At 40.8% G+C, this 12,842-nt stretch overlaps 1 protein-coding gene across 1 annotated transcript; it reads right to left on the minus strand.

Moving 5' to 3' along the window:
• Positions 1 to 10,935: 10,935 nt before the first annotated feature.
• On the minus strand, positions 10,936 to 11,307 carry LOC147456802 (uncharacterized). The gene has a single exon (XM_086513458.1). The coding sequence runs from the start codon at positions 11,305 to 11,307 to the stop codon at positions 10,936 to 10,938; it is 372 nt and encodes a 123-aa protein (XP_086369584.1).
• Between the last annotated feature and the right edge of the window lie 1,535 nt (positions 11,308 to 12,842).

The following is a 12,842-nucleotide window of genomic DNA, read 5'->3' on the forward strand; positions in this document are numbered from 1 at the left end:
TTCTTTTGTCATAAGACCGAAGCCATGTGAGCCGGCCATATGCCATTTGAAAAGCCCTAGGTGTAAAGCTCATTAGCTTTAGTTTGAACCTACATTGTAGCATTATCTCAAGTTTTTGGAAGAACTTTGTACGCATGGCTGTGAGCGGCTACTCATTCTCAACTTGTGGTCAAATTTTTTTATGATTTGGTAATCCAAATACGATTCCAAAAGTTGCATTGTGTTCCTTGCCAGGTGGGTCCACCTTTCAAAAATACCTATAGCACGTGCATTCAAGAGGTATTTTTAAAACCCCTCCACACACACACTTCATCATGAATTAAAAGACCCCTCTTTCTTCATAAACCTATAACTTTTTCACTTTTCCATTTTTAAACCCCTCTTGTACATGTAATTTTGTAACTCTTTTGGTATATAAAATACCCCTCCATGTGAACGTGCTACACTTATATATTTTGAGGTGGACCCCCGGGGTTCCTTGTCTCTTGTTCTTTGAATTAAGTATAAGCATTCTCAGTTTTGTTGTGGTTTGTAACTACCTATCTAAGAGCTTATTCTACAGATTTGAGTGCTTAAATGACTTTTTTTGCCGTTTCAACCATAAGAGAGTGTTGTTAAACCTTAGGGAGACTTATCTAAATTGCTCTATTGTAGTTTTGTTGACCTAGACCATGATGGATTAGGATTTTGGTACCTTATCAAATGACCTCTAGACTTTGTAGATTAGTGTCTTATCTTAACATTTCGTGGCCATCCGAATTCTTTTGGTCGATGAAATGGCGTGATGACCTAGAGCGGCAAGATAGGACACATGCAAATTTTAGATCAGAGAGTGAAGGTTTGCTAGTTGTGATGATAGGTTAGCTTACTATGGTCACTTCTTGAGGTTGACACCCTCAAAGAGTCTTCGTGCCCCATCCAAGTCATTTCCCTAAGTATTGACATTATGTTAGTGCTAGGTAGCTATGCTATGGATGTGCGTTGCGGCGACTGGCTAACAACATCCATCTTTATGGACAAATTCTAGTGGATCTACAAGCTTCCTATTCAATGGTTAGTGCATTGTTTTAGTTTGTTTTCCATAGATGCAATGTTTGCACATAGAAAAGTCAAAAAGATGTAAGTAATCAAAATGTGCCAATGTTCTCATTCATTCAATGGTAAGTGCATTGTCTGAGTTTGTTTTCCATAAATGTAGAGTTCACACATAGAAATTTCAAAATGACTTAACACATGTAAGTAACCAAAATGTGCCAATTTTTTCATTCCCTTTTGCCTCATATGGCTTAGCTGGCTATGCAACAACTTAGTAGATGGAAGCTTGGCTATAGAAATGTAGTCCTCTTTTACACAAAACACATACATAGAGTACAAGATACCATGTTTTTGCCCTTTGAGACCCATAAGATTGTCCATTTTAATGACCCAAGATCCATTCCCAAAGATAGTCACATAGCCCAAGTTAATAAGTTATCTAGCTACTCTATTGAAATCAATCTCTTTGCTAACTTGGAGATATGTCTAATATTTCTCACCACAAACTCCATGCCACATTAACTGAGAACGATCTAATTTCTCCAACACCCGCAATGTCAAACGAATAAGAATCACCAAGCATCACTACGCCCTGTGTGTGCACATAAGTAGAGAACCAATCTCTATGTGGTGTCACGACTCACATGAAAACCACCACCAAAAGCATCACTATGCACATAAGTAGAGAACCAATCCCTATGTGGTGTCACATGAAAGCCACCACCAAAATAAATGACCCAATATTATGCATCAATGGCATCTTTTGTAACAAGATCATCTACACTAATGTCCAAATTAAAAATCAAAAGATCGAAGGGACCATCCATGTTAGGGATATAGTAGACTTGACCATGTTGATTTCCTTAAACTTTGCCTTTTGTGTGCACATAAGTAGAGAACCAATCCCTATGTGGTGTCACATGAAAGCCACCACCAAAATAAATGACCCAATATTATGCATCAATGGCATCTTTTGTAACAAGATCATCTACACTAATGTCCAAATTAAAAATCAAAAGATCGAAGGGACCATCCATGTTAGGGATATAGTAGACTTGACCATGTTGATTTCCTTAAACTTTGCTTTGCCCTTGCCACAAGCATATTTCTTGTTGTCTTGAGACTTCTTGTCTCTTTGCAAAATCTTGCAATCCTTTTTCATGTGCCCTTTTTTTAATGGCAACACTCAAAGTTATGCATAGATCCTTTAGAATTTCTATGGGAAGTCTTACAATTTTTACTCTTTCCACAATCTTGATTATGACCTCACTATCTATGAAAAGTAGCAGGTGGCTCTAATTGACCTTTCTGGATTAAGATGTTTTGGATCTACTCTAATTGACCTTTTTGGATTAAGATTTTATGAATGTGCTCTTCCATTTAAGAATTTTGTGCCATCAAAATTCTTGATGTTAAAGATGTATTCCTCAGAAGAACATGCCATAATTGCAAAATCTAAACACTATGGCAAGAAGACCAAGAAACTATGGTAAGAGTCCTGTGGAAATTTTGGTAGAGTCTCCTATGTAAATGGGTTAAACCTCAACTAAAAATGGTTAGAAAAAGAATTGAAAATCAAGGACTGGTGCATAAAGAGTATGCCTAACAAGTTGTGTGCATAAATTGATCACTGAAGTGACCCAAATAGACCTCCAAGACAATGTCACATGCAACTAGTCTCGGCTATATAACCTATGGTGAGGTCTCAAAAAAGGAGTGCTCTAGCAAACCTATATCGCCGATGGGATCTCAACATGAGAATCTCCCAACTCAATAAAACTTCACCACATCCCTTGAAAAGCTCAGTAAAAGACATGACTATAGTCAAGCTCATCAAATGACTATCTGAAAGGGCAATGGGGCTATGGACGTGCAGAGGAGGAAGGGATGAACGAGAGAGAGATAGAGAGAGAGAGAGAGAGAGAGAGATATTCAAAACATATTAAAAAATAACACACTATTGTATTGTGTTGATTCAAAACCTTACAGATATAGAAAGGGGTGCCATGCAAACTCAACTAAGAATGGACTTTCCTCTGCATGCCTTAAGGCTTGTTCCTATGGGTAGACTAGGGCTTGAAACATAACAATCCCTCATCAAGCCCTAACTAGATACATCACTCTCAGGATATCTCGAATTTGTGGTGTACTCCTCAACCATGAGTTTTAGGTTCTCCTACAACCAAGGGTTTTGTTGTACCCATAAATGGGTGCTGCTATTAAGCTACCAACAAATGGAGTTTTTGGTTCACTGCCAAACCTTGGGTTTAAGGTGTACCCAATAACCTCATGAGAAGTGGGACAAAAATAGGACTTGAACAAAAAATTGGTAGTTTTGGGAGGTCTTACCACTTTGTATGTGGCAGTGTCTATACCCGTATGTCCTAATAATCAATATCTAATTCTCCTAAATGATTTTCTCATGTTAAACTGATCATTTAATATGGGAAAGTGCCAAGGGAGAAAAAGCTAGAATATTGGTTAAGCTAGCAGATCGGGCCACAGTAGGGATCCAAAGGAGGGAAAATAGGGATCCAAAGGGGGGCCATCTGCAAAAGAGCAATGTGCAACAATGGGCTTAAAAGACCCTAAGGTTCGACCCATTGAGACTTCCAAAATGCTAAGGTTCCAAAATTCAAAGGTTGTGCCCAAAGGCCAAACACTAGGGAAATTGAATGCTTAGTGTGTGTCACAAAAAGTCTTTGTCAATCCCTACATAGGAGGGGGCGATCCTTGCAAGTAGGGGATGAGAGACAAACTCACACACACACACACACACACACACACACACACACACAAGGTCCCTTTACACAAAGGGAATGAGGGACACATGTCAGCTCTCTAGCTCAGATGCCCACAAGGTGTACCCAATTCTTATTGGATGGCCTTGGAGGTGGACCAATGAGAATTAGGCTAGAATAAATCTAGTTTAATTAATTTAAAAACACTTAATTAATTTAATTAATTAAGGGGCTTACCACAATTGTGGAGGCAGTATAAGTTTCCAAAGATTTTTGTGGTTTTTAACTTGAAGCTTGGGCCGCTTTGACAAACCAGCATCATCATCGTGAAGTGCCCGTTTCACCTATGGACATGTGTGGCATAGCTTGAAACATGTGACAAAATAATAGTGCAAGGCTGGAAGATCCAAACAAGGGATGTATTACAAACCTTTCTATCCTTTCCCTTGCCCTTGCCCTTGCATTTCTCCACAATTGAGCCTTTCTTCACAATAGCCTTATCCTCCGGTCCCTTATTGTCTTCACAATAGCCTTATCCTATGGCCCCTTATCCACATGCTTTCCCCCCTTACTCTTCACCTTAACCTATCCATTTCATCAACAAACAAGAGGAAGACCATGAAAAGAAAGGATAAAGGTGATTTTCCTCCCTGTATAACACTCAATTATCTTACTTCATCAATAGGAAGATGTCACTTGAGCTTCACTTCACGGACCCCCACTTCTTTCACCTTCTTCAACTTCTTCAAATTTTGTTGTTGAGGACCTTCTTCCTCTTTATCCTTGGTCCTTTTCTTGTTCACCTATAACATAACTTTCATGCATAAGTTTGCGCACAAGGACAGAACACTTGCAAGGCAAACACAATACATGCAAAGCCTTCGTAAACCCAGGCTTTGTTCTCTACATGTCATGATTCTAGTCAAAATGCAAAATTGTGAGTTGATAGATAAACTCGGGTGTTGATAGGTAAACCAGACCTGACGGATAAACCTCAATGAGAGCAAAGAGTACCTCTTTCTTTGGTTGAAGGGGGACCCTTTTGCCTCCTCCGTTCTCCTCTTTGTCTACGCTAAGTGTTTTGGCTCTTTTCTTGTTGACTCATTCGTCGCATCAGTCCTATGGGAATTTGTTACCATACATGTGCTATTGAAGTGTGTGAATACAATTAGGACATCTAGATGTAGAGGGCACCTAGAGGGAAAAATTGATTCCAAACTCTAGAGATAAAAAAGTAACTTTGTTTCAGCACCAAAATTTTAGAGAGAGAATTAATTAGAAAGAGAAAATATATCAAGAGAGAGAAATGTTTTAGTTACGAAAATCTAGAGAAATAAAATCAAGTCTAGAGAATGAAAATAAACTCTCTCGAGAAGAGCGCGTCATAGAAGGATTCTTGGCATGACCACTTCTCTAGAGAGAGGGCATTAGGTCTGATGGATTCAGTCATGAACTACGTCTTAGTAACACCTAAAAAAACATGTTGATACAGTTGGACACGCAAATACACCCAGGCACAAGGAGACATTACTTGCAAAGAAAACACAACACACATGAAGCCTTCATCATGCCTAAGTATAGGGATTTTGAAGCCTACATATCAATGAAATGTTAGGGGCACACAACCCTAACAGGTATTCAATGCAGGAAACATGCAGTTTACAAGAATTAGGAACAGTAAACTGAGTATTCATACACAATTCTGCAAAGTAAATAAGAGAAGAACACCATAAGGAAGAGGAAAAGAGACTCCCATCAGAGTATATTCATCATCATCACCCAATTACAGAGCATAAACAGCAGTACGAGATCAGGAGAAGGAGAACTGCATCGATAGTTATCCTAAAACTGCCTCACGCCATCAGATACCATAAGGCACATTCACAACTACCCAAAAATATAAGTACTAATGTCCACATATCCCTAAGGTTCAAAAGTTAAAGGTCTTAGTTACAGTTCAAAATATAATATCCTGAATACCCTGAATGCCCTGACAGATCAGGCACTAACACTTGGCACACCTGGTGAGCAATGTTTCTCAAACATTGTGAGAACCCACAATATCCCTTGATCAAAAATTCATCCACCAGCTTATCCTTGAATTCAGTTTGTTGTGAAACTACTGCTGCAATTGGAGTTTCCTTGTTAAGTGCTTCAACCTCTGCATCCACCTGAACTGTAACTGCCTCCTTAGTACTTTCAATGTCCTGATAGAGTATCTCATCCACAATCATTTGCACTGGATCATTTACGTTGTGAATTCCTCCTACAACTTCTATGTCCTCCTCTGCAACATCTTTAGCCTGTCCTGCAGGCTGCACCTTTCCCTGTGTCTTCAGTAATATGCTTCTGAACTCCTGCTGCCACATCAGTTCCTGCAAACACTTCATAATTTTTATTAACAAACACCTGCTCAGATTGTTGGCCTCCTTGTTGCTGCAGCTGCATCTTCAGTTCCTCAAATTGCCCTTTCAGGTCAGTATACTGCTGCTTCAGTTCAACATTCTGCTTCTTCATAAACAAGTTTTCCTCCTTCATCTCCTCCTCTGCAAACATCTGATATGGTTTACTCACCACATCATACACCATGACTTTCATTTTCTCCCAAACTCCTTTCATGTACTCCATCACTTCAGTCTTCATTTTCTCCACATTTGTTGAATTGAGATACCTTCTACAAAGTAGAAAACTCTCCTCTTCTTCAAGTGATTTCAGGTCTTTAGGCCCATTTTCATATTCAAGTACATATCCAAATTCAATAGCAAGTTTACGTTCAAGGTCAGGTTCATGTTCAGCTTTCCCTTCAAGAAGAATGAAGAAATATTCAAGGTAGGATGTAAACTTTGCAACCATTAGACACTGTCTCTTGAACACATCCTATATCTCTGCATGTAGATGCAACACTTGAAGACCTGATTTAGACTCCGCATGCCAAAACAATTGATTTCCTTGAAAATCTTGATTCAAGAAAAACCAAAATTGATCTGCTTCTTCATCAAACTGATTTGATTCAAGGCTTAAAAATAACAAAGTGAACTCTTCTTTACACATAGAAAACACCACCAAGATGGCTTGTTCACATTTGTCCTTGAAAATAGAAAGAAATCCACTTTGTAGCTGCAAAACTGTCCAATCAGTGATATCTCCCTGCAACTGAAAACTTTTGACTTCTGCTCCTTGAAAAACTTCCCTTATGTCATCAAGCATGAAGATATAAAACCAATGAGATATAAGAATATCAACATCATCTCCTCCATTAGCAACATCACATAGAAATGTAGAACCATCTTCAAGAAAACCCACTTCACCATCATCAGGAACTTGCAAAATACTTGCAGAATCATCAGTCAAAACCATCTCCTCAGCATCAACAAAACCATTGACATCAGAAATTTGGTATAAATCATCAAGAACATCATCAAGAAAGTGAACTTCCTTGAAAACAGATGAACTTCCAATATCCTTGACTGAATTTGTAAAAGAACCAACATCATACAGATCATTGATAACAACATCATCATTCAAGAAACCTTCTGTAACATCAAGATTTGAAGAAAACTCCACATTCTTGATTTGAGTAAGTTGAAGCTTCAAGTCCTTAATTTGATTATCCTTGTTCAAAACAACTTGCTTAAGAGCAACATGAACTTCATAACAATAAGAAATATGCAAGTCGGCTTCAGTTTGAACGTGAGAAATCTCCACCATCAATGATGCCTTTTCTTCTTGAAGTTGACTAATTTTGGAAAGCGCTTCATTTGCCGCAACCATACTTGAATGCCTCTCATTATCTAGCTCTAATGAGAGATTATTGATCATCTTCGCTTGAGAAAGAACAAGACTTTGAAATTCAGCAAGTTCAGGTACATAACTTCTTTGCAAATCAGTAATCTGCGTATCAGGGACCTGAATTCTGAAACTCTGCAAATCGAGAACCTTTGGTATCAAAACTTGTAATTCAGGGACCTGAAATCAAAGATCCTTGTCTTCACAACCTGAATAATTCATATCCTCTCTTGGAAATTGGCTTTCAGTCTTCAAAACACTAAATAACTCTTCTCCATCAACACAAACACCTTTCAAATTGTCAGCTGTTGAATACTCCTCATCAAGATTCATAAAAAACCGATTCATCACATCATCCTCATCAGTAGCACACATTATGTCTTTATCTATCTTCAGCTCTTCCATCTGATGTCTCCCTGAATTTCAACCTCTTCAAGATTGATGTCAAATGTTGGTATATGGGTTTGTATGGGATATTGGTGGCTTCTCTCGCTCACTCCCACTTGTATTTCCTTCTTCTCAATTAGTAATTCTTCTTTTGGGCAACTCGCCTTCTCTTCCTGCAAAGAGGAGAGTCTCTTCGATGTGAGGTTTGGGGATAGCTGGCAATCCTCTTGGCTCCTTTGGCTCATGAGTTGCTCCTGGCTTCCTCCTTCCTTCATCATCTTTTGGACTATATCTCCCTTGCATTGAACAAACTCTCCTTCCTGAATCAACTTCTTCTCTTCAATAATCTGAGTATCTACAACTTTGATCCCATATTCAAGAACATCAAAATCAGGTTGAAAAGCTTCATGTGCTGAAAATTCAAATTCAGGTTTTGAAACTTTAGTTTTTGAAACTGCATGTGCCTGAAAAATTGTTGGTACTTCAACATTGTGCAAACCCTTGAGTCTATCTGGAGTGTGGTTTTGGGATACTAAGTGCTCCTTTTGGCTTCTTTGGCTCTCAGGATGCTCCTTTTCTTCTGCCCTTTCCAACATCACCTTCTTGACTTCTTCAGGTTGGCTTTGTGCTTGAGCTTCTTTCATTGATTTCGGACTTACACCAAGTGCATTTGGAGAAGTTAAACATGATTGTACCTGATTTTTCCCAACCAAGGGAAACATTGGTGTTGTAACTCCCCACTCATCATGACTTTTGTCTTCCTCCTGAAACTGATCTTCATACTTCTCTGTCAAGCCTTCAATTGCTTCTTATAACACCTGTATCCTGCGCATACTAGAGCACGACTTTCTTCTTTTTCCTTCACGACCTTCATGCCAGTCTTCCGCCTTGTCAAGAAGATTAGAAAAATCATCCAAATCCTCTTGTGCATCACATAGTTCCTCATGATCTGATGCATCTCGAAAAGATCTGACAATTCGATACAACTTCTTGCACAATTTATGCATACAATATTTGACACATACATCTTCCTTTTGACATGGCTTGCACATGTAAGGACATTGCTTTGCACAGTGCCCATCTTTTTGACAAATAGCACACTTTTTCTTCTCCTTCTTTGCCATTAATCACCCATCAAAAGAATAGAGAGCATTTGTACCTCTTTAAACCCTGAAACTACTTAAACTGCATTGCAAACTGAAATACCTGAAACTGTAGTCTGTAAACTGAAAGACTGAAACTGCATTCTGCAAACTGAAAAATTGAAACTGCATTCTACAAACTGGAATCCTATAATCTGCAATATGTAAACAACAGTTGAACTGCAAACTGCACAAAAACTACCTACACAAAAACTGCACAGAAACTGTCAAGAACCCCTATAAACACTTGCAACTTGTCAACAATTGTAATTTTGATTTCCCCTGGCAGATTCGGGAAGAAATCCTCCAATAACTTTGATGTATGTTCCTCAGACACTTCCTGCGGGGTTACACAATTCAAGAATTTCTGCAGGTGGTCGAGGTCAACTAACATGTCAAGAACCTCTTGAATTCTTGAGTGCCATATGCTTCAGGCTGAGTTCAAACCATTTGCAAGAGCCGCTTCAGAGAGAAAGTGGAGGTTAGAGCACGAGAAAGAAACTTGGCATCATAACCGACTCATCGTTTTACTTTGAGATTACTGTAATTCGCTCCCATGTCGATTAGGACACGCACAGCAGGATCGCCAAATGTTAGGGGCACACAACCCTAACAGGTATTCAATGCAGGAAACATGCAATTTACAGGAATTAGGAACAGTAAACTGAGTATTCATACACAATACTGCAAAGTAAATAAGCAAAGAACACCATAAGGAAGAGGAAAAGAGACTGCCATCAGAGTATATTCATCATCATCACCCAATTACAGAGCATAACAGCAGTACGAGATCAGGAGAAGGAGAACTGCATCGATAGTTATCCTAAAACTGCCTCACGCCATCAGATACCATAAGGCACATTCACAACTACCCAAAAATATAAGTACTAATGTCCACATATCCCTAAGGTTCAAAAGTTAAAGGTCTTAGTTACAATTCAAAATATAATAGCCTGAATACCCTGAATGCCCTGACAGATCAGGCACTAACATGAAAAACATGACAAGAGGCACATTATTTTACATCATGAGGTAGGGGCTTTGTCCTCCTCGCTTGGGCCTTTCATGCCATGGTCTTCCTTTGAAGCTTGCACAAGGAGAAAAAGTGCCAAAAACCGCATATAAATGGCTTGTTTCAAGTCGACAAGAAAACTCAGGCACTAATAAATAACCTCAAGCGCTTACAGGTAAACCAAGATAAAGTACAAAAGAATACCTCTTTCTTTTGTTGTCTTGGGAATGTCATGCCTTCTTCCTCTTTCTCCGCACCTATTGCTTTGGCCCTTTTATTGTTCACATGCAAAGCCTTCATGCCTTGGTCTTTCTTTGAAGCCTGCACAATCTGCAAATGTGCCCAAACCTTACAGTGCATCACTTATTCCAAGTCGACAGGCAAACTCAGGCAGTAACAATTAAACCCCGGCAAAGCATACCTCTTTCTTTTGTTTGGTTTCCTCGAAGCTTGCACATCATATCTAGGCTTTGTCACAGGACTTTCACATTCTCCTTGAGGGAGGGGCATTGAAGCTACTCTTGCCTTGTCTCTGGGTTGTTTTTGGGGGTCACTGTTGGCCTTCGATGTCCCTAAACCTTTGAATACATGCAAAGCCTACAAAATTTGCAAACATGAACACTCACAGCCTGCACAATTTGCAAACATAAAAGAATATGTAGGAAAGCATGACATGTAAAATCGAGAACTCACAAATAAACCCAAGCACTAACAAGTAAACCCATCTCCGGCTTACTTGTTTTGTCTGTTGGGCCTTTAGAGCCTTCCCTGATGCCTTCATCTTCTTCCTCTAGATCACAATAGCAGACTTCCATGGCAGCTGTTGTGCACCTTAGCTTGGCTCTAGAGCTACATCCACCAATGAAGGAACATCTTGGATAGAATGTGTGACAATGGTCGCACCCGACCGTTTCAACTCTGCCATGATCCTCCCCATTGCAACCTGCACTAGAGCATTGCTTTCGTCCATGATTTGTGACGTCAATGGGACCTTGACCCCCTTCACCCATGGGTCCTCCTTCAATGCACAATCCTCCACGAGCACCTCGTTCACCTCTTGCAATGGCACTGTCACCTGTTTTGCTTCTTGCAATGGCAATGGCACCTCTTGCACGGGAGGCACCTCTGGCTCATTTGACTTTGGCACTGCCATGGCATGTGTGGCTGCCATCATAGGCGACACTTTGGCCCCCCTCCAAGCCATTGTATCAAACGACCTGCCCTTGAGTGGAGGTGTGGAGTAAGCGCCCCTCATCCCTGGCCCCCTTCTAGTGTATTTTAATAGGCTGAAATTCGAAAATCCCGGTTAGATTTTGAGCTTGCCTTGAAGAAAGCCGGAAAATTTTCACAAGTTTTCGTGTAATTATAGGCAAAAGCTTCAAATTTTGTCCTAAAAACTAGGAGAATTTCAATTTTTCCCTTATTTTCTTTGGTTAGGAAAAATGTATTTTTCTAGCCCCGATCCCATCACTCGTCTTCATTTAATGATATGGGCATTGTGTGTATTGTACCACCTCCCTCTAGGAGCCCCTCATGACTATCTATGCATATGCATTAATTAAGTGGAGTCATGGGATCCACGGTGTGCAACTTGGGTGCGGGTCGCGAGGCGATCTTGATGTCCACGTGGCACGAGCAGTATCGGGCCTCGGTTGACATATGATGTAAACCCGGGCAAAATACGAGACCTTGAGATTGTCAACATGGAATCACAAATGCTTGATGATGAGGCATACACGTGGCAAACTTAAATGCTTAGTGGGCACGTGACTGAAGATACATGGCTCCACTAACAAGGTAAGCTAAGGGGGAGAAAAATAGGAATTCAAACTTTGAATTCACTTGCGCCCTCCCTCACCTCCCTCCTCGCCATGGCTACACAGGTAAACTCGAGCACTCGGTGCAAGCTCTTGAATACCCATGTGGCTATGGCTGCACCTCCCTCCACTCCCAAGCTCCCCCTTCTCACCATGGCTATGGCTGCTCCCTCCTCTCCATGGCTACTCTCTCCTCTACATGCTTGGATCGATCCTCCCTCTTCCCTCTTGTTCCAAGATCCCTCACTCCTCTCCCAAGATACTCCCACCTCTTCCAAGCTTCTCCCTCCCCAACATGCTTGGCTCCCTCCCCCGTTCTCTCCATGGGTTCTCCCTCCTCTTCCAATCTCATCCCTGTCAGGACAATGGTAGGACCAGTCACGGCCAAGGGCCAGGACAGACATGCAGTCAAGGGGGTCCCTATATTTAGAAGCCCAAGGGCCTATATAGGGCATGACTGGGTGGTGATGAGCATGTTCCAGTTCCCTTGTCCTTTCATTGGTATTAGAGCAAGGTGGAGAGGAGGAAGGAGAGTGGATCCATGGCGGGGAGAAGATGGATTTCTTTTGAGTACCTAAGCATGGTCTCTCTCTCTCTCTCTCTCTCTCTCTCTCTCTCTCTCTCTCTCTCTCTCTCTCTCTCTCTCTCTCTCTCTCTCTCAATCTGGAAGGAGGGGTGGAGCCATGGCGGGGAGAAGATGGATTTCTCTTGAGTACCTAAGCATGGTTTTCTCTCTCTCTCCCTTCCGATTGTTGCAGGAAACGGCTCCAACAGAACCAAGCAAGGTCGGCATGGCCACGCGTGAAGCGACTTTAGCATAGAGGGAAGGCAGCGTGGAGGTCGGCAGAGAGAGGCGGCCATGGTACCGAAAAGGTTCGCCATGGCCTTCTGAAGCGTTTTCGACACTGCAGCAGTTCAAACC

The sequence above is a fragment of the Adiantum capillus-veneris genome, chromosome 5 (genome assembly GCF_014529385.1).
Source record: "Adiantum capillus-veneris isolate H3 chromosome 5, ASM1452938v2, whole genome shotgun sequence".
NCBI lineage: Eukaryota > Viridiplantae > Streptophyta > Polypodiopsida > Polypodiales > Pteridaceae > Adiantum > Adiantum capillus-veneris.

Coding starts and splice junctions, on each gene's coding strand:
- LOC147456802 (XM_086513458.1), bottom strand. CDS start 11,307: ATGGCTTGGAGGGGGGCCAAAGTGTCGCCTATGATGGCAGCCACACAT.